Below are 25,307 nucleotides of genomic sequence, written 5' to 3'. Positions count from 1 at the left end.
CCCATCAGAAGAAAGGAGGTACGCCATTCATACCACTTCCTTTCTCTCATAATGGCTCTTGTAGAGCATGGTACACTTTGCTGTTTGCCACTCGGAAACCGACAGTGGGACGATTGCTCTTCAGACTCAATAAAGAATGTCATCAGGATAAAAATGGGTATCCGCAAGCGAATGGGACAATTTGGGAATGGGAAGAGTACCGACCAGACAATGAATCTATTCCCTACATCTTCACGAACACTAGAGACACTGTGGGGAAGGACAAATTTGTGATCCAAGTGGCACAAGCTCAAGCGGACCTGTGTGTCCAGAGTGTGGGTTTTATTCCTGTTGGTGTCAGTGATTGCATCACTGTCTTGAACATTGACGGATTGAATAATAGTACCTTCCTAGCGTCTCATAATACCTACTTTGTGTGTGGAAATAAAGGTTATTACCGTTTGCCGGCTGGGTGGTCTGGGGTATGCTATGTATCATTCCTATTACCTCCTGTATTCCTAGCACCTACATCTTATCATAAAGATTTGAAATTGTTGAATAATGTAACTGTAAATAGGTATAAACGTACTCTATCGATTGATGATGTGGATCAGACTGATACCAGCTTGCAGCAGTATATTGATTTTAACTTAGGACTGTTTTTCTTTGTTGGAGCCGCTTTGAACAGTAGGAAGATCCGAAGATTAACAAGAGTGGTAGAAGCTGTGACAAACCAAACTGCTGCTGCTCTTGGGAATCTTACGGAAGAGTTGCAAATCACTAGGATTGTTGCATTGCAGAATCGTATGGTGTTAGATGTCATGTTAGCCGATCGAGGAGGAGCATGTAAAATTATTGGAAGTAGTTGTTGTGTGTTTATCCCTGATCATACGCCATCAGTTTATAATGCCATCAACAAGTTGCACAAAATTGCAGCTGAAATCCACACAGAAAATGGCACTTGGTCCTTTTCTGGATGGTTTTGGGCATTGGTTACTGCCTGGGGATGGAAGGTCTTAACTGGTCTCTGTATTATTATAGCGATTCTGTTCCTTTCCTGTATGTGTGTTCAATGTGGTCCATTGCTCTGTTCCTTATGCGTATCATTCTGCATCCCAGATAAGAAAGCTATTGCCGATGTTGCTCACCAGAAGCGTTTAGCTAAAGAAGTCGAAGGAATGATGACAATTGACATATATGATGATTATCCTGGTAAGCCGGATGTCTTCAGTAAATGCTGAAAGGGTCGTCTGTTGTAAATTGAAACAGCAATGTGATTAAGCATTTACTAAAAGACATTAATCCCTTCCCTTTAGGTCATGTTTTCTCCGTTATGTTGACCGAAGTTTGGACTCCATTTTGTATTGTCATGCTGCCACGTGTTCACCACGAGAAGAGTCCAACCTCTGTGTTAGTTGCTCTTGTAATCTGCCCAGTAACAGTCTATAAATAGTTCTTTGTCCATCTGGCGCATGCCCAGACTTGACCACATCTGTTATCAGTTAGCCTTGCTTGACCATGTGTTCGCGGGCTCAAGGAGTGTGTTAGCTCCGCCCATGTATTGATTCAGTATCGAAAATGACCATAAATGGTAATGTTCTTCGGTCTCATGTTGTATCCACCCACTCATGAGCCCCTCTATTGTGTATAAAAGGGGACCATGTACGCAAGTTCTTTGTGCTACTCTATGCAATACTGAAGAGTGTTGTGTGGATTGTAGGACCACCCTTAAGGGTTAATAAATGCTGTTTTTGTACTTTGCAGTTTCCGTGCCAACTTCCTTATAGACTCCATTACAGGAGAGCGAACCCTTGTGTCCTGTAGGCCTAGCTGGGGCCTGTATTCATCACCACTTCCTTGGACCACTCCACAAGTCTAGTACCATAGGTGACAGGTTCTGCATCCCTCCTGAACATGTCCAGTTCTAAAGGGGACAGCCTGTACGTCCCTGTGTCTTGAGGTGCAAGGCTCTGTATGTATCCTAGTACCAACCTCCCTGAATAAAGGTGTTCAGGGCTGGACCACGAGTTCTGGGTTCAATGGCAGAGTTCCAAGACGTTCAATCAATAAATATAATTATACAATGTGTGTGGTCATCCTGAAAACCTGACACAAATCTGGTACTAGTGGATTAGACGTCAACACCACTGTGTAAGTCTTGTGAATCTAAAATAAACAAGTTCTATGTGTATGACAATCCCCTGCTCTGTCGCCTTTGCTAATTCTCCATACCAAACGGCCCAGAGGACACCTGCTCCATATCCCTGTGACATCTTTTGAGACAGTAAGTAAGGTGAGCTCTGCATCCTCTGCCAGTCTCCCGAGCCATCTAGTTCATGAGGGGACACACTTTAAATCTTTAATTCCCCGAGGCGGCTCACCCTAAGCATGGCAGGCTCTGTGCCCATTCCTTTCTTCATTCAGCCATGGAGGGTACAATCCCTGAATCCATGTGCCATCCCTGATCCCATCCAGCTCAGAGGTGTTATGGTCTTTGTGTCTTTGTTTATTCTGTGAGCTCAGTCCTGGTGATACTCTGTACCACTGTGCTTATTCCCTCAGGGATTCAGCCCTAGAAGTGACAGGCTCTGTAAGTTTCGATTCAATGAGCCATCAGTTCTGTGCGAAAACACAGGCTGCACCCATGTGCTAGACATTAGATCCTTTCAGACCAGAGGGTGCCATGTCCTTCACAATGTGATTATACCCTGAGCAGCCCAACCGTAGAGGGGCCAGGCTCTTCAGCTTTGTGACTTTCCATTACAAAGCGGAAGTTTGTTAAAAAAAAAAAATCAATAACTAATGACCCCAAGGGAAAAAAAACTCCCTGGGTGCGAGGGTTATTATTTTAATGTTTCTTTTCATCACCACTAGGTTTATCCTGAGTGTGAGGGACAGACAAAAAGAACATCAGACCATTATCCTTATTTGTGTGTTGCCCTACTCTGATAGCCAGCACTCTGTTAGGCTGTTGGAGTAAGCTTTCCATTGAAAAAGAAAACAGGGACTATAAATAGGGTGGGAAGACCGATGGTTTGTGAAGGAATACCATGTCCGCCAAACTCTAACTCCAGTCCTCCCTAACTTCTAGGTGTGCTGTCCTATGCACGCCCCCGTCAACCCACTGCAACATCCAATACAACCAGGTCCTCATCCTTTCAAATGAGGGATCCCTTCCTACAGAGGGCAGACCTTCTCACCAAGTGCCAATCCTGAAGACAAATCTCAGCCTTCCTAAGCATCTGTCCATGCAACTAAAAGGCAGTGACAGTACTAACAGGCTCACGTGTGGAAATGACACTGAGTATCGAAGTCATTAGCCTTTTCGTTGATGGTGCCAACACTGATTTTGAATCAGTTACTCATGCTTGCACTGTTGATAATGATGATGGAGTTACTTACATTTGCAGTGGTAGTACCGGCACTGATGGTGATAGAGTTTCTAGCGCTTGCAATGATGGTAAGGGTTGTGCGGGTGGAAGTGGGATATTGATGATGACTCTGAGAACTATCTCACCACCAGGGAATGGGTGATACGGCTTGCACTGGTGCTAACGGAATAGATGGTGACTGAATTATGAAGCTTGGAATGAAGGTTGTGACACTGATTTCAACGAGTTATCCGTGTTTGCTTTGTGACACTAGAATTCATGATATCTGAATTATCAAAGTTTTCATTGTGGAGTTGAGCCACTGATGGAGATTATGTTTGTATGGCATTTGGCCTGATACACAGTTTGGCAGACTGGACACTTCATCATAAACATGACAGACCAGTCCACGGCATTACAAGTGCGTCATATCCTGCGGACGGGATATCCAGCATGTTTGTGATGGAGTATCCCATCTGCCAAAATGTAAATCATGCCCTTAGTCTGAGAGGACGGAAAATGAGAGTGACTGAGGTACTCATTAATTAGTGGCACTTGATACTATTGACAGCTACTTAGCTTGAAGATTAGCAAATGTGTGTCTCAAAACTTAATATTGTAGGACATTGTGCGCTGTGATCAAATGACAACACTGGCTATATGGTAAGGAAAATGCCTTTCGGCACACAATTCTAAATAGGCAGTGGTAAAAGGGAACAACCTTTACAACGCAACTTTTACAACGCACTACACTTACAACGCATTTTTTACAACGCACAATCCATTACAACGCATGACATTACAACGCATGACACTACAACGCATTTTTAAAAACTACCTTTACAACGCATTCCATTACAACGCATACTACCATTACAACGCATACCATTACAACGCATAATATAGTAATTTTTACCCCTATACTATCCAACACTTACCCTACTGTTGCACCCCCTGGAGTTAGAATAGTAATTTTTACCCCTATACTATCCAACACTTACCCTACTGTTGCACCCCCTGGAGTTAGAATAGTAATTTTTACCCCTATACTATCCAACACTTTCCCTACTGTTGCACCCCCTGGAGTTAGAATAGTAATTTTTACCCCTATACTATCCAACACTTTCCCTACTGTTGCACCCCCTGGAGTTAGAATAGTAATTTTTACCCCTATACTATCCAACACTTACCCTACTGTTGCACCCCCTGGAGTTAGAATAGTAATTTTTACCCCTATACTATCCAACACTTACTCTTCTGTTGCACCCCCTGGAGTTAGAATAGTAATTTTTACCCCTATACTATCCAACACTTACCCTACTGTTGCACCCCCTGGAGTTAGAATAGTAATTTTTACCCCTATACTATCCAACACTTACCCTACTGTTGCACCCCCTGGAGTTAGAATAGTAATTTTTACCCCTATACTATCCAACACTTACCCTACTGTTGCACCCCCTGGAGTTAGAATAGTAATTTTTACCCCTATACTATCCAACATTTACCCTACTGTTGCACCCCCTGGAGTTAGAATAGTAATTTTTAACCCTATACTATCCAACACTTACCCTACTGTTGCACCCCCTGGAGTTAGAATAGTAATTTTTACCCCTATACTATCTAATACTTACCTTAAATGCAATTTAATATTATGCGTTGTAATGGTATGCGTTGTAAAGGTAGTATGCGTTGTAATGGAAATGCGTTGTAAAGGTAGTTTTTAAAAATGCGTTGTAGTGTCCTGCGTTGTAATGTCATGCGTTGTAATGGATTGTGCGTTGTAAAAAATGCGTTGTAAGTGCATGCGTTGTAAAAGTGTGCGTTGTAACGTCATACATCCGTGGTAAAAGCTACAGTTGAAATTTCCTATTTATCAATCAACATAACATCAGAGGAGAAGAGGTTTACAGGCAGCAGGTTTACCATGAAGAGATTTGAGCTCATCCCTGTCCAGCAAAAGCTTACTGAAAAGGGACATGTACCAGCACTCTGGGAACCCAGGCAGGCACCAATCCAATCTAATACGATGTATAAAATGCGGCTTGTCACCCGTGAGGGTATTAAGGCACTGGGGGTCAAGCTGCTTCATGTTTGACCAGTTGAACAGCCAGGTCTTGAGTGCCATCGGGAATTGTTCAAGAGAGGTGGCGGCCTGGAGGTGAAGTGGGAGGTCGTTCTGGGATTTTCCTACCTACGTCACTTTTGCTTTGGCGAAGGCGGGGGAGGCGGTGATCGAGAGAAAAGGAAGCAGAACACAGGTTTTTGGAGGGCTGGTAGAAGACGACAGGGTGGTTGATGTAGGCTGGTCATTGGTTGTGCAGGGCTATATAGGCATGAGTCAGCAGCTTGAATAGACGTTTCTCTGTATAGGGAGCCAGTGGAGTTTACTGAGATGATCGAGATGTGTGTCTGTTTGGGGAGGTCGAGGATGAGTCTAGCTGCTGAGTTCTGTATGGTTTGAAGTCTCTTTAGAAGGGGAGAGTTGATTCCTGCGTAGAGTGCATCGCTGTATTCCAGACGGCTGGTACCTAGGGCCTTAGTGACAGTTTGTCTGGTGTTGATCAGGAGCCATTTTAATATTTCTCAGGCATGAGAAGTGTGAGAAAGTACATAGATGAGAATGCGTTGATCTTGGCTTTCATGGTGAGTTTGTTGGCCAGGATAATGCCAAGGTTTCGCGCATGATTGGTCAGTGTGTGTGAGGATCCTAGTTACATGGGGCATCTAGGAGTTGTTTCACGGGAAGGTGTTGTTTCCAAAGATCAGCACTTTGAGTTTGAGGCAATTGTTCTTCATCCAGTTAGCTATGCTTGTTATCAATCTGCGGAAGTTGTCTCTCGTGGTAAGAGGGTCTTCTGAGAGTGAGAGGATGAGCTGGGTGTCATCTGTGTATTCAAGTCATGTTTATTGTTTTAGTTAATTAAAACCATAACAATTTTACAAAAATAATAATGGTACATTCCAATTTATTAATATTGTTTAAAAGTAAGTGTAAAGGATGGAACTTTCATTAAGTCATACAACTCATTTTCTACAAGGCTTAAATCTTCTAATGGAACAGGGTAAAACTTATTGCCAGATTTGATGGATGCTTAAAACAAATTACTTAAAACAGTTTAGCACTTGTTTGTGCAAGAAAAGCAATATAATTTGTAACAGCTACCAACCATCATTTTACTTTTTACACATGATAAAAAATGGAGGTTAAAGTGTGTTTTGCATACCTTCATCGTCTGGCTGCTAATGAGTGGTGAAGTAATAGCTTTTGTGCATCCTATCACTGACCATGGGACAATATAGGATAAAGTGTGTAAAGAGTACATTCATGATTTTGTGGCCACTGAACGAGGGAGATGTGTTTTTTATACATCCTATGCTAAACATGGAATTCCGATGAAGGTGCATTATGAGTGCATTTGTGTAATGGGGGCCAATGAACAATGCAAAGTGAACTAAGATTTAAAATTTGTGCTGGCCTCGCATCATCACTGTCTTTCACTCAGTCTTTACATATTTCCCATCACTGTGCATGAGGTATTTTGATCCTTCCAATCGTTTATGCGTGATAAGATGCTTAATTGGTGCATTGATGGGGTTCTTTTGAGATGCCTGATGATTGTGACTTGGCTCCACCCTCGCGTCGCTGTGAGTGGGTAGCAAAACTGCTGTCATAAAGTTATTTAGCCTCCTCTTCCTCACAGCAAGCTATTTCCAGAAATGTGATTAATTTGCAATTTAATTGTGGGTTGCTGGGGTTGAAACGAGCTATTGTGGCTTCTCTGCATATACGGATGTTTCTGTCAATGAAACTGGTGTTTAGCATTGTAATCTGGGTGTAGGCTGGCCTGGACAGATGCACATCAGATGGATGAGATCCTCTTCTTTATCATTACAGTGGCTGCACACTGTCGGGCCAGTGTATTTCCATGCTGGTCTAGGCGCTCGGACTGGGATATTACCCATACATAATGACAAGAGGCCATGCTTCATGCGTGCTGGGAAAGGAATGGACATGCACGGGGCATGGGACAGAGTATTATAGTACTTTATTACCATCAATGCATGCAGGCGGGAGTTGAATTTGATTTTGTCCTCTAGTGAGGATATGAGGTGGTGTTGTCTGAGTAGGATATAATATTTAGTCCATGGGCTCGGATGATGCTGGCCAGGTGGGTCATGTAAGTGTTGAACAGAGTGTGGCTGGGGGGCAAGTTTATGGGGACGCCGCAGATGATGTCCCTGGGCTCCGAGGTGAATGGTGGTGGACGGAATCTCTGGGTTCTTCTGGTGAGGAAGGAGGTGATCCACTTGGCACTTAAGGAAACTTGGCATGATGTGAACACTAGGTATCTGGGCATGCACTGACCACTGTCTGATACTTGGCATGTAATTGACACACTATGACTCTGAGCATCCACAGCGACTCTATAAAGCCTGACGTGATGTGGACATTATAAATCTAGGGATGCACTGGCACTCAAAAATATTTGGCATGCAATGGTCATGCTATGAGTCTGACATGTACTGGGGACTCTATAATGATGAGCACACTATAAATCTGGGCTTATACTGTACATTGCCTTACACTTGGCATGCATTGGGCACACTGAGTCTTGACCCTCACAAGGCACTCTATACAGATTGGCATGATGTGGACACAAGAAATCTGGGCAAGCACCAGGCACTCTATGAAACTTTTCATACCGTGGCTACTGTGAATCTAGACATGCAGCGGGCACTCCATAATACTTGGCATGCGATGAGCATGTATGAGTCTGGACATGCACTCGCCACTACTCTATGAAGCGGCCATGCATCAGGGACTTCATGAATTATGCCATGCCCTGCACTCTATACAGATTGGCATGACGTGGATGCATGCCATGCCCTGCATCATGCATGTCATAAGCACTGACATGCACAATGCAGTCATTGAATTTAGGCACGTGCTAAGTATTGTAGAAACCTACGATTTCTGAGTCCAATTTGTGAGCAGAGGCAGGCACTAGACATTTTATACAACATGGCATGCGCTGAGCACAAGTGCACCTTGTCTGTTACTGGGGCATGTAATGGACCTGAACATGTACTTGACATTCTACGAGTTTGGGCTTGCCGCAGATTCGATAAACCGTGGTATGCTTTGTAAGCCTAGATAGGCGCTGTGTGGAATACCGTGATCATGGACTTGCACTGGAACTCTAATAACATGCAGATTTGAGTCCAAGCATGCGTCCTGGACTCTACTAACCTAGACACAAAGCGTGTGCTCAATTAATCTGGCCACGCATTGGTATCCAATAAGTATGCAAACTGTAAATGCAAGGGCACTCTACCAACGCAGGCTTCCACGGGGCGTTCTGCGAACGTAGACATGCACTGGGCCCTTTAGAGATCCACCCATCCTGACTGTCACTGCCCGTCAATATGACGCAGTTCCTGTCGCTTCTGTTTTTAGCGTCTCATATACATTTGATTTTACGGGCCTCGCCCGGGCTGGCTTCAGGGGCAGGTGCAGTGTGATTCCTGTAATGGAATCTAATAAACTCAAGGGCTCGGCCCCTTTCTAATAATGCCTTGTCCACGCGGGCCCACTTATACCCCTCCAGCGTGAGTAGGTGCGCCGGGGGGGGGGGGGGCAGCATCACCCTCACCAGGTACCAGGCCCTTAAATGCTGCCCTCCTGAGCCCGTGAGAGATACAGAGGTGGAGAGGGGAGACAGGTAAGGACCAGTGATGAGAGAGTATGGAGGAGAGAGAATGGAGAGAGGGAGGCACGGGTAACAGCTGGGTGGATAGGGCTGTTTTGCAGGGATGTTTACACCTGAGTGAGTATTGTTGCCACCGGCTGTATGCGATAAGATGTATAATGCCGCATACATGCATGTATGGAAAAAAATCTTTTTTTTATGAAAATATATGTGTGTCCTTGTCTTTTTAACGCTGTTTCTGTCTGGAACCCCTTGCATATTCCTTAGTTTTTAACGTTTTGACATAATGCTCTTTGCCACAGATAGGCTGTTTCTGAGCCGAGGATCTCACCATGCCCCTTCTTCACGGGCCTTGAATGTGGACTAGGGGATCCTAGTTAGGACCGAAATGCTTTTTACTGGACTATCTGTTGTAATGGTGGGCAGCCTGGAAAGGTGGGCATGTCTGAATGGGGGGCCTGTCTGGAATCACTTGTGTATAGTGTGCGCTGGAAAGCAACGTCATGCACAGATAAAGGAAGGATTGTTAGACATGTGAGGTGTTTTGTTTGGGGTGAGGTGTAGGCGCAGAATTGGTTTGTGGCTCAGCGAAGTCAGAATCCAGCTGCTATAGAACCTGAGCACACAACCTGCTTGACAAGAAGCAACCTTATAATTACCATTCTTTCCTTGTAATAAGAGTGTTAAAGTGCCTTTTACAAAAATGTGATGAACTGTACAGTTTTTTTCTTATATGAACTGTGACTATGTAATAATTATGAAAGCGTATCTTTGTGTAACTGAAAATTTAATTTTAATACTGATTATTTTTGGAATGTAGATACATTGATTGCTTTTCTGATGTCAAAAAGAGAAGAAAATGACACTAGGCACAGGATCAGTACTAAGGTGTAGTTAGGCATGGGGTAGTGAGATACAGGAGAGCGGTGTGAGTCAATAAATGAGGGACATGTAGTGTGTAAGTAGGGATACATGTCATAGGGTATAGCGAGGGGAAGAGGGAATAGGATGTGGTAGGCCGAGTGGTAATAGGGTACAGGTGGAAGGTTCTAGGCTATAGGTGGGTAACAAGTATCCGGTATAACTAGGTGTTAATCTAATAGGGTATGGAGCGGGGAGGGGTATTAGTGTATTGGCAGGTGTAGACGTACTAGGATTTAGAAGGACCAACGGATAGTAGTGTATGTGAAGGGGTAGAGCTACTAAGGTATATGTAGCAGGAGAGGCACTAGGGCATTTACACTAACAAGAGTTGTGCCATTGTGCTTTGCACAACCAGCAAAACTGGCAGATCCACAGCGAAAGGACAAGGAAAGAACAAAGAAAGAGAGAGAGACACTCAGGTCTATAACAGAGGAATTTGTCGTAGACAAAAGAAAAAGAGAGACTTGGGAGTGAAATGAGAGAAAAAGACAGAAATAAAGAAAATGTGTGAGAGGGAGAAAGAGGGAAAAAGAGAGAGAGGAAGTAAAAGAGTGAAAGAGGGAAGACAGAGACTGGATCTAGTGTGAGAGCAACCAGAGGTGTATTTTGGGGTGGCGGCAATCAGAGAGCGGTAGGGAGACACAGGGTGACAGCCGAGACAGGATGGAAGACCCAAACTGAGGTCAGACAGGGAGAAAGCCTTTGAAAGAGATTGGGGAAGGAGACTCAGGGAGAGGGCAGATAAAGGGAGTCCCAGAGGCACAGTAAAACAGAGAGAAGGAGGTCAGAAGTGAGAGAAATGGAGGTGAGGAGTCGAGGGAGAGAAGAGAGTCAGAGAGACAGCAGACAAGAAGATTATGGAAAACACTGAGGTGAAGTAGGAAGAGTGAGCTACAGGGGAAGTAGAGAAAGACTTAGAGACAGTGAGAAGGGGGTAACGAAAGCAAGAGATAGGAGAGCAGCCAGAGATACAGACGGAGAACAGAGAGGATGGCATTTAGGAGAAGAGAGAAGAAAAGTAACAGGGAAATACTGATACGGGAGAAGGGTGTGGGAAAACCAAATGGAGAGCTTAGAGCCAAGTGAAGGAGCAAGTGGCTAAAGTGAGAGAAGAGAGAATGAGATCCAGGTGAAAGAGCCAAGAGCTGCAGAGAAGGAGGTCTAGGTTGGATGGACCAAGGGCACTACATTTCCCAGAATGGTCCCTCGTCTAACAAAGTACTCTGCCCTGGGAGTTGTCACCTGGGCACAGGCTCCTGCCGAGAGCCAGTGACTGGTGCACTATGCGCAGAGGAGGCAATGGACTGTGTCTGCTTGGCTTGATATGGTGGAGATAGGCATGGGGCACTTGCGGTTACATCTGCACAAGGCTGGCCATGGTGTGGGTAGAAACTACATCTAGAGAACCAGATTGCTAAACCTTTGGGATGCGGCTACATGGAGGAGCGCAGCACAGCATTACCTGTCTCTTTTGCAAATTGAGGGGTATGGGATGTATCTGGACATTACACATTTCTCTTACAGAAAGAGGTTATATTCAAGGTGCTTGATTAACGTGTCCAAGTGTGGTGTCTCCTCACCAGTTTGAGGGGATCACTGACATAATATCGACTACAAAAATATAGACTTACAAAAATATCGATGCCAAAATATAGAATACCAAAATATCGAATCCCTATCTCCAAACAGGAAAGTACAAAAATATAGAATCCAAAATATCGTTGTAAATTATATAGTTAGTCAAAATATCGAATTTTTAAAATGTTTTAAAAGTAATGTAAAATTAATGAAATAATACATATAATTAACTGACACATACTTAAAAATACTTAAATAACATTAAAATTAATAAATAAATAATGTAAGTTAAAAAAATAATTAATACATATATATTAACGTAATATTAATTAAAAATATTCAATGTTTTCAGCGTAGGATAGCGGGCGGGTAAAATGTACTATTACCACTCCAGTAAGTGCAATAGTAGGGAAAGCGTTGGATAGCGGGAGGGTAAAAATTACTATTCCCACTCCAGAGAATGCAACAGTAAGGAAAGCGTTGGATAGCGGGAGAGTAAAAATTACTATTCCCACTCCAGAGAGTGCAATAATAGGGAAATCATTGGATAGTGTAGGGGTAAAAATTACTATTCCCACTCCAGAGAGTGCAACAGTAGGGAAAGCGTTGGATAGCGGGAGGGTAAAATTTACTATTCCCACTCCAGTGAGTGCAACAGTAGGGAAAGCGTTGGATAGCGTAGGGGTAAAAATTACTATTCCCACTTCAGAGAGTGCAACAGTAGGGAAAGCATTGGATAGCGTAGGGATAAAACATTACTATTCCCACTCCAGAGAGTGCAACAGTAGGGAAAGTGTTGGATAGCGGGAGTGTCAAATTTACTATTCCCACTCCAGTGAGTGCAACAGTAGAGAAAGCGTTGGATAGCGGTAGGGTACAAATTACTATTCCCACTCCAGAGAATGCAACAGTAGGGAAAGCGTTGCATAGCGGGAGGGTAAAAATTACTATTCCCACTACAGAGAGTGCAATAATAGGGAAAGCATTGGATAGCGTAGGGGTAAAAATTACTATTCCCACTCCAGAGAGTGCAACAGTAGGGAAAGCATTGGATAGCGGGAGGGTAAAATTTACTATTCCCACTCCAGTGAGTGCAACAGTAGAGAAAGCGTTGGATAGCGTAGGGGTAAAAATTACTATTCCCACTCCAGAGAGTGCAACAGTAGGGAAATCATTGGATAGCGTAGGGGTAAAAATTACTATTCCCACTCCAGAAAGTGCAACAGTAGGGAAAGCGTTGGATAGCGGGAGGGTCAAATTTACTATTCCCACTCCAGTGACTGCAACAGTAGGGAAAGCGTTGCATAGCTGGAGGGTAAAAATTACTATTCCCACTCCAGAGAATGCAACAGTAGGGAAAGTGTTGGATAGCGGGAGAGTAAAATTTAATATTCTCACTCCAGTGAGTGCAACAGTAGGGAAAGCGTTGGATAGCGTAGGGGTAAAAATTACTATTCCCAATCCAGTGAGTGCAACAGTAGGGAAAGCATTGGATAGCGTAGGGGTAAAAATTACTATTCCCACTCCAGAGAGTGCAACAGTAGGGAAAGCGTTGGATAGCGGAAGGGTAAAAATTACTATTCCCACTCCAAAGAGTGCAACAGTAGGGAAAGCATTGGATAGAGTAGGGATAAAAATCACTAATCCCACTCCAGAGAGTGCAACAGTATGGAAAGCGTTGGATAGCGTAGGGATAAAAATGACTATTCTCACTCCAGAGAGTGCAACAGTAGGGAAAGCGTTGGATAGCGGGAGTTCAAAATTTACTATTCCCACTCCAGTGATTACAACAGTAGAGAAAACGTCAAATGGCGTAGGGGTAAAAATTACTATTCCCACTCCAAAGAGTGCAACAGTAGGGAAAGCGTGGATAGCGTAGGGATAAAAATTACTATTCCCACTCCAGAGAGTGCAACAGTAGGGAAAGCGTTGGATAGCGGGAGGGTACAATTTACTATTCCCACTCCAGTGAGTTCAACAGTAGGGAAAGCGTTGGATAGCGTAGGGGTAAAAATTACTATTCCCACTCCAGAGAGTGCAACAGTGGGGAAAGCATTGGATAGCGTAGAGATAAAAATTACTATTCCCACTCCAGAGAGTGCAACAGTAGGGAAAGCGTTGGATAGCGTAGGGGTAAAAATTACTATTCCCACTCCAGAGAGTGCAACAGTAGGGAAAGCATTGGATAGCGGTAGGGTAAAAATTACTATTCCCACTCCAGAGAATGCAACAGTAGGGAAAGCGTTGGATAGCGGGAGGGTAAAAATTACTATTCCCACTCCAGAGAGTGCAATAATAGGGAAAGCATTGGATAGCGTAGGGGTAAAAATTACTATTCCCACTCAAGTAAGTGCAATAGTAGGGAAAATAATAAATTAATCTTTTTTTAAAAATTAATTAATTAATAATACCAAAACAAGTATTACAATTAATTACCAATCACACAAGATTTAATAATTGATTATTTATAAATACCAATACATTTTTGTTTAATTAATTACCTATTAATAATTAATTAACAACCAATTGGTTTTCAATAACAAACATTAATAAATGCAAATAATACCAATTAATAATTAATTAATAATATATTGATTAACGATATACACAAATTATTTAAATAATTACTTTTTTACAATTATATTACTTCCCACCATATTCCCCTATAAACACACTACCCGCTACAAATATTAAATGAATACAATTAACATAATTATCAATTAAACAATTAATACAAATTAATTACCGATTAATAAAAATTATTTACCAATTAATAATTATTCAACAACCAATTAATTTTCAATACCAATTAATAATTAACTAATAACAATTAAATTACTTCCCACCCTATTCCCCTATAAACCCACAACCCGCTACAGAAGTAAAACGCAAAATTAAATTAAAGATATATTAATTAACAATATACACAAATTACTGAAATAATTAATTATTTACAATTATATTACTTCCCACCATATTCCCCTATAAACACACTACCCGCTACAAATATTAAATGAATACAATTAACATAATTATCAATTAAACAATTAATACAAATTAATTACCAATTAATACAAATTATTTACCAATTAATAATTAATCAACAACCAATTAATTTTCAATACCAATTATTAATTAACTAATAACAATTAAATTACTTCCCACCCTATTCCCCTATAAACCCACAACCCGCTACAGAAGTAAAACGCAAAATTAAATTAAAAATAATTAATAATTCCTATAAATTATTATTTAATGTACTATAATTAAATTACTTCCCACCCTACTCCCCTATAAACCCACAACCCGCTACGGAATTAAATTACACACAAAAAAATAACATAAAATTCATTACTTTAAAAATATTCTAACATACATTCCAATATTAATACATACTTTTAACACATATACTAACACTTAAAACACTATAAAAAATTCACAACTATATTATGACTGTCGATATTACTTACTTCTATATTATTGAAATCGATATTTCTTACCTGATTTTCGATATTCTTCACCACTATATTTTGGCAATTCGATATTCTGTCCATTCTATATTAAAAACTCGATATTCTGTCCATTCGATATTTTTTTTTCGATATTATGTCTATTTACCGTTTGAGGATATCAAACAATGACGTCCTTAGATGCCCTTGGAAGGTGACACCTACAAGCTGTAGACTTGCTTGCCACTGACGGATCAAAGAATACCCAAAAATGGATTGTTCGATACAAGTTCTTCCTTTTTTTTCGGTGAAAACTGGGTACCTTCAATGCAATCATGGATGCTTATCTTGGCTAATGAGGCCAGTGCCCCTCTGTAGGTTTAATCAAGTGTCGTGATAGGTGCTAAATACATCAATTAGATGTCAGAGGTGGACCCATTAAAAATTGGTCAAAATAGATACCACACATTTCTGTTGTTCCCAGAGATTTATCCTATGACTGTAGCACCCCTCCAGTTTTCTGCAATTTTGTTAGTACAGACAGCTAAAGAGCATTACATACATGGAATGAATTGACCAATGGTAATGCTACCCTTTTCCAGAATGTATGGTGCTCATTATATCTGGATGTATTACTTGTCACCTGGTTGTACAATCTCTGTTCCTATCACACACTGCGTACAGTCCGAAAGTGCCCTTGCTTCCACTCTGGTGCATGTTGTATTCCATTGCCTGTCTTACACCAGTACTGAGAATTTGGAGCACATTAGGCTAAGGCTTAAGGTCCTACATTTGGTGTCACTTCAGCCTAATATCGAGGTTGTTAGGTTTCCCTATGCATAAGAATAGGTTCTGAGACAGAGTTTTGGAAAAAATAGTGCAACTACTTCACCACAATCTATTGAAAGACTTCATGTCTACCAAGCTTATTTTCCGACACTGCAGCAGTATTCGTTTGTTGCCACAGAGGATGAGGTGCGTGCAGATTCTGCTTCTGAGGGATCGCACGGCAAACATCCCCATCTTCCTCATGATCCATCAACGCACACTCAACCTCAAATAAAACTCTGACCTGACTAAATAATCCTTGTGTCAAAGAGACAGGACCTAATGGTGTACTTACATGCCTATGCAAAAAGAGAAAAATGTGGCATAGAGATGGAAAGATATGGGAGTGACTGTGGAACAGCAAGAGAACCCTAGGAGTGAGACCTAAACAGAAAGAGAGAGAGGAAGAACAGATGGGGCAGGCGAAAAAAGATCTAGGGCAGTAGAAAGGAAGTCCCTGTTAAGGAATGACCATGCTGAAGATCCATGCCTTTTTTGCAGGTGTGCCACCGAAGACCGCCCAACCTTGGCCATGAAGGTTCTCCTGAGTGCCGTGCTGCTCCTCGCTTGCTGTGGAGTGATACATGCAGACAGTGAGTACCCATGCACACTTCTTCCTCCCATGGTGCATGCGCAGACTGAGTATCTCATAATCGCCATATTGTGTCCCTTGAGAGGACTCAAGTCTCTGCATAAGGTATAGATGTATTTATAGTATTTGGGACACTATGTTGCCTGGCATACGCTTCTGAAAACTTTTTGACACTAAACATACCAAAGCTCTGACACCAAGATTCAGAGGCCACAGGCAGTCACAGCAAGGAGACTATTGTACCCCAATGTGTGTATTGTTCAGGACATGAGACTCCTCACCACTATGTACTTCAATACATTTTTGAAAGTCCATCTTTTATTAATAAATGATGGAAAGATCCGCTCTACATAGGCCTCACCAAGGTTCTGCTGAGTTAAATGTGAGCTCTGAGAAGGTGGCCATAATCTGTTCTGGAGAAAATGGTTCATGCGGCGTACTCGTCACACAACTGATAGACTCATGTTGTCTCTAATGACTGCAGACATCATCTAAGTGTCCGTTTGGGAATACTCTCCAGGCAGTGATTTTATGAATGCAGTATGTATGTGATATGACAGATTTCCCATGCAAAAGACCATTCCAAGTGATGTGCTTAGAAGATTAACCTTTGCTTTTCCAAAGAGTGTAAGTGTGAATAGAGATAAACAATAAATGCTTCTCTCTTGCGCTCTCTCTCTCTCTCTCTCTCTCTCTCTCTCTCTCTCTCTATATATATATATATATTTATAATATATATACATATATATATATATATATATATATATATATATATATATATATATATATATATATATATATATATATATATATATATATATATATATATATATATATATATATATATATATATATATTACCTACTGGCAGTCGCCAGTAGGTAGATATAGTTAGGACATATTTTCCATAGGAAATCCGCAATATTATATTTGGAATAACTTTGGCGCAGATTGATGAATCTTCGCGGAATTTTCAAAACTTTTGGCCAGCTCTGGTCCGCTCCTATCCTGAAAGTTTCACAGTGATTCGTTAAGCGGGGGCCGAGAAAAAAGGATGGTCCCAAAACGCATTTTCTCCATGCAATTTCTCATAGGACCTTTAGCCGCAGCTACAGCCCGAACTGCTGAACGGAATTACACCAAATGTGGCAAAAAGGTAGTCCTTAGTTCACACTCGTGCCTTTTGCTTAAATGGTGTAAATCCGTTCAGTAGTTCCTGAGAAAATGACATTTAAAAGTACATATATATATAAATATGCTAATTAGCCCCCGGGGGCATAATGAAAAAATAGTGTGGGGGTCCCAATCCCCCCACACTGCCCCGGGGACGGCCACCCCCCGGGGCTCTAACATAATATAGGCGGGGGGCTCACGGCCCCCCTGCAGCCCTGGGGCCGCCACCCCCACGGCTTTTTAAAATGGTTGGGGGGGCTCTCAGGTCCTCCCAGCCCCGGGGACCGCCATCCCCTGGGGCTTCTTCAAAATGTGGGAGGGGGCTGCGCGGCCTCCCTCCTGGAGCATTGTATAGGCCCTGGGGACCGCCATCCCCAAAGGGGCCGGCTCCTGCAGTGTCCCGGGGTGTCCACCCCTGGGACACTGTAGTTTGCAATGACAGGGCGGGAGCCTCGCGGCTCCCGCCTTGTCATTGCAAACTGCTTTGTTTCATTGAAGCGAGAGCAGGGAAACCTGTTCTCGCTTCAATGAAGCAAAGCAGATTGCTTTTCCACATGGGGAGCAGCATGTTAGCTGCTCCCCATGTGGAAAAGCAATGCCGGCTCCCGCAGGACGCGGGGAGCCGGCTGAGACCATGAGGGGTTTGGGGACCCCCTCACGGCCCCCAATGAAGAGGGCCAAGCCCCGGGAGATGGGGTCCCCGGGGCTAGTAGTAGCCCGGGAGGGGTGCCACGCGGCCCCCCTCCTAAAAAAACACACAGAAAAAGAAACGGCCCCGGGGGATGGGGTCCCCAAGGCCATAAGTGGCAGCCCCCCTCCAAAATAATTTTTTTTAAAAAAGGGCCATGCCCCGGTGGATGTGGTCCATGGGGCAACATATGGCCTCGGGAGGGGGGCCCGATTTTCTTTTTTTTTAAAACAAATTGGGGAAAGGCCCTCGGGGATGGGGTCTCCAGGGCCAATAAATTAGAAAAAGAAGGAGGGCTACACAGCTCCCCTTCTAAAAAATTTTTAAAAACGGGATCGGGCCGGAGGCCACGCCCTCTCCTTGCACCACTCTGCAAACACGCCCCCTGGCGCGTTTGCAGAGGGGGGACTAATTCCCCTTGAATACTGGGGGTCAATGGGGGACAACTACCCCACCAGGAACCTCCAGTATGCGCCAGGGGGCTGCATTGCAGAGAGGTGAAACGAGGCCACGCCCCTTTTTACACCTCTCTGCAACGCAGCTCCGTGTCGCTTACTGGAGGTACCTGGTGGGCTAGTTGGCCGCCAGGGGACCTCAGGATTCAAGGGGACTTAATCCCCCAACTTACAATGCGCCACGGGGTGCGATTGCACAGTGGTGAATGTAGAGGGCGGGGCCTGAGGTGATATGTGTGCAAACATGTCCTGTGGCGCGTTTTAAGTTGGGAAATTCATTCCTCTTCAATCCAGAGGTCCCCTAGGGGCCAACTAGCCCACCAGGTACCTCCACGAAGCGCCACGGAGCTGCGTTGCAGAGTGTTGTAAAAAGGGGCGTGGCCTCTGAACACCTCTCTGTAACGCTGCTCCCTGGCGCATACTGGAGGTACCTTGTGAGCTAGTTGGCACCCAGGGGACCTCAGAATTGAAGAGGAATTAATTCCCCATCTTAAAACGAGCCACAGGGCGAGTTTCCAAACGTGTCACCTCAGGCCCCGCACCCTTCCTTTATCATTGTGCAAATATTCTTCTAAAATCAGCCGACCTACGAATTCTGATTTACTCACCTGTTATCAGGAGAGACCTCAGTGTTGTATCTTTGAGCCCAGTACTGATCCTGAAAAGTAATTTTAACCATACTTACCAGTTACTTGAATTTCCTTCCATAGGCTAACATTGACTGCTTTCACTTGGAAATTCTTCTACGTGTGGAGTTTTGGAACTTACAAATATTCCTCTAAAATCAGCCGAACTACAAATTCCGATTTACTCACCTGTTATCAGGAGAGACCTCAGTGCTGCTTCTTTGAGCCCAGTACTGATACTGAAATGTAATTTTAACCGTGCTTACCAGTAACTTGTATTTCCTTCCATAGGAATCCATTGTGTGGTTTTCAGCAGAAAAGTTTCTAAGTGTCCATTTTCACAAATTAAAAATATTCCTAAAAAATCGTCTGTATGATTCATCACATTCTTTCAACTGTTTACAGGAGATGCACCAGTGCTGGATCCAGGATCCACCACTGAGTAAGAAAAAGTAACGATAACACTACTTACCTGCTAAGCGAATTTTCTGCTGTAGGATAACATTGGTGATTCTATGTGAAAAAGTCTCTAAGTGTCACTTTTAAAATACAATAATATTCCTTAAAAATCACTACTGTAACCAAAACGCTTTTACTCAACTGTTTACAGGAGATGTCCAAGGACTGAATCTAGGATCCAGTCCTGTGGTTAGAAAAGTAATCCATAAAGTAACTAATTGCATTTGGCTAGAAATTCACACTGAGCTCAATGTTGCATTGTGTTTGAAATTGTGTTGCCCATTGCAACAACTGTAATTACTGTACTTAAAAGTCTATTGCCTATTTGCAAAGTATTTAAACTAAAGTAATTCATTCTGAGAAAGTATATTTTGCATTGTAATGTATAATGTAATTATAATGTAATTCAAAAAATAAAATATCTAAAAATAAATAGTTCAAAAAATGTAGTAAATCAGTATAAAAAAAATCAGTATACCAATTAATACATTCAAAATTGTCATTTACAAAACCTTTGAAATTCACTGAATGTAACATAGGTTTGAGACATGTTATAGTTAGGAATTAGCATTTTAAAAACCTTTGAAATTCACTGAAAAAAACATAGGTTTCAGGCTTGATATAGTTAGGAATTAGCATTTTAAAAACCTTTGAAATTCACTGAAAAAAGCATAGGTTTCAGGCCTGATAAAGTCTATATTCGTTTTTAATTAGTTAAGTGAGTATTTGTATGGGAGAGTGAATGTGAGTGTGGTTGGGTGGGAGGTATGTGACTGCCCAAAGATGTGTAAACAGTTGATTTAGTAGGTATATGAGGTTAAGACTGCATGGGTAACAGTTGTTTGGGTGAGTGTATCTCTTTATGGGTGTGTTGATGAGTAAATATATTTCTCAATGATACATGTCCAACAAAGTAGAAATATAAAAGGCAGTGTATGTGACAGTTGTTGTATATAAATAAGTATACATAAGAGTCAGTGATTGTCTTAGTGACTGTATCGAAAACTGTATACTTGTAATAGTGATTTTATAACACACTAAGCATGAGTTACTATCTATATGAATAAATAAAGTGATGTTTGTATGAGTGTGTAGCTGAGTAAATGTAAGTATGATCAATTATTTGCATAAGTGAGTAGGATGATTGCATAAGTGAATAGGATGTGTGCTGGTGTGTAATATTGATATAGGTGTATAAGTATATCTAATAGTGTTCTATTGATCTTTGTCAGCATGTATGAGTGAATCTATAGGTAAGTGTTTAGATGTGTGTAGATCTACTAATCACTGAGTGAGTTTTTAGAAACTTGTATTGGTGTGTCAATGGTTTAAACATGGTACTCTATATTTTATAGTGAGTGATGAAAGGTTATACTAGTGTATGATGAGGTGTATCAGATTGTCATGTGGATGATGTCATCAGTGATGTCATCAGTGATGTCATTTGAGATATCATCAGTGATGTCATCAGTGATGTCACTGACCATGTCATGAATGATGTAATATGTGACATCATCAGCAGTGGATTGCGGGCGCGCGAGTTATAGTTAGTACAACTAACTATAACATAGGAATTTCAATGGTTTTGTATGAGTAAAATGTCCAGCTAACTATAACACCCCTAAAACCTATGGTTTTTTCTGTGAATTTTAAGGTTTTTTAAATGCTAATTCCTAACTATAACATACCTGAAACCTATGGTTTTTTCAGTGAATTTCAAAGGTTTTTTAAATGCTAATTCCTAACTATAATGCCGCTGAAACCTATGGTTTTTTCAGTGAATATATATATATATATATATATATATATATATATATATATCATGCTCCAGTTTGCCCAAAGAACGGGGATGCACTCAGGAAACAGTGTACATCCTGCCATCCATCACTCTCGGGCTGCCTCGCCTGATGCGTTTCGGAAGTGTATTCCTTTCTCAAAGGCTTAACGGCACAAAGTTCACTGTTTGATTTACATCACGCTTTTATTGATTAAAACACCTTCTGATAGGCTGCTATGATGAGTCTCTCGCCTTCTGATAGGCTGCTTGAAAGAGTCACAGGCATATTGCCTTCTGGGTAATGTAGTCCCCAACAGATGCGATGAACTTGGGGTACCTTCTGCATGCCCTCCAATGGGTCCCAAGGCGTGGATGGTAACAATCCTCGGTGCTGTGGCCTCATGGGTATGCCGGGTGTATCCTCAGCTCCATGCCCGCTGTGATTGCGGTGGTGCATTCCCCCACGGCGTGGGCTGCCGTGTAACATCATGCTCCAGTTTGCCCAAAGAACGGGGATGCACTCAGGAAACAGTGTACATCCTGCCATCCATCACTCTCGGGCTGCCTCGCCTGACGCGTTTCGGAAGTGTATTCCTTTCTCAAAGGCTTAACGGCACAAAGTTCACTGTTTGATGGCAGGATGTACACTGTTTCCTGAGTGCATCCCCGTTCTTTGGCCAAACTGGAGCATGATATATATATATATATATATATATATATATATATATATATATATATATATATATATATATATATATATATATATATATATTCACTGAAAAACCCATAGGTTTCAGGTACGTTATAGTTAGGAATTAGCATTTAAAAAACCTTAGAAATTCACTGAAAAAACTATAGGTTTCAGGGGCGTTATAGTTAGCTGGACTTTCACTCGTACAAAACCATTGAAATCCCCCCGTTATAGTTAGTTCAGCTAACTATAACTCGCGCACCCGCAATGCACTGCTGATGACGTCACATATTACATCACTTTTTAAATGCTAATTTCTAACTATGCCTACAGAGATAGGACATGTGAAGAAAGAAGAAAAAACGCACAGAAAGAAAAAAAAGAAATGCAGAAAGAAGCAACAGAAGTCCTCAAAGACGAAGAAAAGTGCAGGAAGAAGGATAACGTGCAGAAAGAACAAACAGAAAAGCAGAAAGAAGCCTTGTTGCAAAATCATCCTGTACCCTCAACTTTTTCAGACAGATACTGGTGGTAACTGAGTCTGACTAATCAGTCCTAGAGCCAGTGCTATGTTAAAAGACACTCAGAATATAGTGCAAACGCCTACATACACTATGGAACACTATGCGTTGGGGTCCCCCTGTGATCCGCATGACCTCCTCTGTAAGCCCCTAGTATATAATAGGGCAGGGGATTAAAACTACCTCTCAAAACGCGCCACAGGACCCGTCCCTCACTTCCTCACTGTGTAAACACGCCCTGTGGCCATTTTAAGTTGGGAGATTAAGTCCCCTTGAATCCTGAGGGTCCCTAGGGTCCAACTAGACCACTAGGTACCTCCAGTAAGCGCCACAGAGCTGTGTTGCAGAGCGATGTAAAAAGGTGCACGGCCTAGTCCACCTCTCTGCAACGCAGCGCAGTGGCGCTTACTGGAAGCACCTGGTGGGCTAGTTGGCCCCCAGGGTCCCTCAGGGTTGAAGGGGAATTATTTCCCGAACTTAAAACGCGCCACAGGGCTTGTTTGCACATGTTAACTCAGGCCCCGTTCCCTGCCTTCACCACTGTGTAAACACGCCCTGTGGCCGTTTTTAGTTGGGAGATTAAGTTCATTTGAATCCTGACGGTACCTAGGGTCCAACTAGCCCACTAGGTACCTCCAGTAAGCGTCACAGAGCTGCGTTGCAGAGAGGTGTAAAAAGTTGCACGGCCTGGACCACCTCTCTGCAACACAGCTCAGTGGCACTTACTGGAAGCACCTGGTGGGCTAGTTAGCCCCCAGGGGCTCTCAGGATTGAAGGGGAATTATTTCCCCAACTTAAAATGCGCCATAGGGCGTGTTTGCACACGTCACCTCAGGCCCCGTCCCCTACCTTCCTCACTGTGTAAACACGCCCTGTGGCCGTTTTTTAAGTTGGGAGATTAAGTCCCCTTGAATCCTGAGGATCCCTAGGGGCAAAATAGCCCACTAGGTACGTCCAGTAAGCGCCATTGCAGAGAGGTGTAAAAAGGGACACGGCCTGCACCACCTCTCTGTAACGCAGAGCAGTGGCGCTTACTGGAAGCACCTGGTGGGTTAGTCGGCCCCCAGGGTCCCTCAGGATTGAAAGGGAATTATTTCCCCAACTTAAAACGCGCCACAGGGCGTGTTTGCACACGTCACCTCAGGCCCAGTCCCCTCCCTTCACCACTGTGTAAACGCGCCCTGTGGCCGTTCTGAGTTGAGAGATTAAGTCCCCTTGAATCCTAAGGGTCCCTAGGGTCAAACTAGCCCACTAGGTACCTCCAGTAAGCGCCACAGAGCTGCGTTGCATAGAGGTGTAAAAAGGGATGTGGCCTCAGAACACCTGTCTGCAACGCAGCTCCCTGGCGCATACTGGAGATACCTGTTGGGCTAGTTGGCCCTCAGGGACCTCAGTATTGTGGCGCGTTTGCAGAGTGCTGCAAGGAGGGGGCATGGCCTCCGGCGCAATGCCGGTCTTTTATTTATTTTATTTTTTAAAGGAGGGCTGTGTGGCCCGCCTTCTTTTTCTAATTTACTGGCCCTGGTGACCCCATCCCCCAGGGCCTGCACCCTAATTTTTTTGGTGAAAAAAATAAATTTGGCCCTCCCAAGGCCTTAATCGGCCCCGGGGATCCCAACCCTCAGGTCATGGCCTTTTTTTGTTTTTTAATTCTTTAGGAGGGGCTGCGTTGCCCCCCTCCTCAGGCCACTTATGGCCCCGGGGACCCCATCCCCCGGGGCCAGCCTTTGTTTTTTATTATTTAAAAAAAATATATATTTAGAGAAACACCTAGGACATGCTGGACAAACCATATGTACCTATCACCATGACAATTCGCGTGATATTCATTAAAAGGCCACTATGCATAGAATGAATCCACATGGAATGTATTTACACCGCTAGTGCAGCTCTGACGTGTCTGACACCCTACCGTGCCTAATCCTGGCGTCCCCGCCGGTGGGTACTCTCCAAGTAGACACCCTTGCCGTTTGGGTAGCTATTGATGGGCACATTTAATATACACGCACACCAAGCCATTCAAAGGGGACTCGACAAAAATTCGACCAAACTATGCAAGAAACCCCCCTCACGGTTAATAAAACACACATCCACCGCCGGATGTGTAATAATTCTTATTTTACTCTCTGGAAAGGAGACAAACCTCACTTGAGAGTCACAGCATGCTCCTGGCTGAGCCCAATGCTGTGTTACACCCACCAGTGCCCGCCGAGTGCCTCACACCTCTGTGTTGTATTCCGCCAGCTAGTGCATATGCTATGACACTCTCTAGCCCATGTGCACTGTAACACCACCCCATTAAAAAGGTCATGCCACACTTGCCTTCGCACGGGTTATATTGCCCCATCTAACGTGCCTTCCTCAATGCCTATGTTATAATGCACAGCGCTATGCCATACATATTACAATCTGGGATCCATATCTTTGTCACAGTGCATATGCAACGTTACACTCCCCAGCACATATTTTATATTACAACATTAGAG

General features: G+C 42.9%; 1 protein-coding gene across 1 annotated transcript in view; it reads left to right on the top strand.

Moving 5' to 3' along the window:
• The first annotated feature begins 8,960 nt into the window (after positions 1-8,960).
• The window catches only part of LOC146857264 (uncharacterized), a 90,621-nt gene continuing 74,274 nt past the window's right edge, over positions 8,961-25,307 (top strand). The window contains exons 1-2 of the mRNA XM_085647775.1: positions 8,961-9,073; positions 16,342-16,433. Coding sequence (XP_085503901.1) covers positions 16,373-16,433 — 61 coding nt within the window. The 5' untranslated portion in view covers positions 8,961-9,073; positions 16,342-16,372. The remainder of the gene's footprint in view (positions 9,074-16,341; positions 16,434-25,307) is intronic.

This window comes from Triturus cristatus, chromosome 3_2 (assembly GCF_964204655.1).
Source record: "Triturus cristatus chromosome 3_2, aTriCri1.1, whole genome shotgun sequence".
Taxonomy (NCBI): Eukaryota; Metazoa; Chordata; class Amphibia; order Caudata; family Salamandridae; genus Triturus; species Triturus cristatus.
This window is presented reverse-complemented; position numbering and strand designations above follow the sequence as displayed.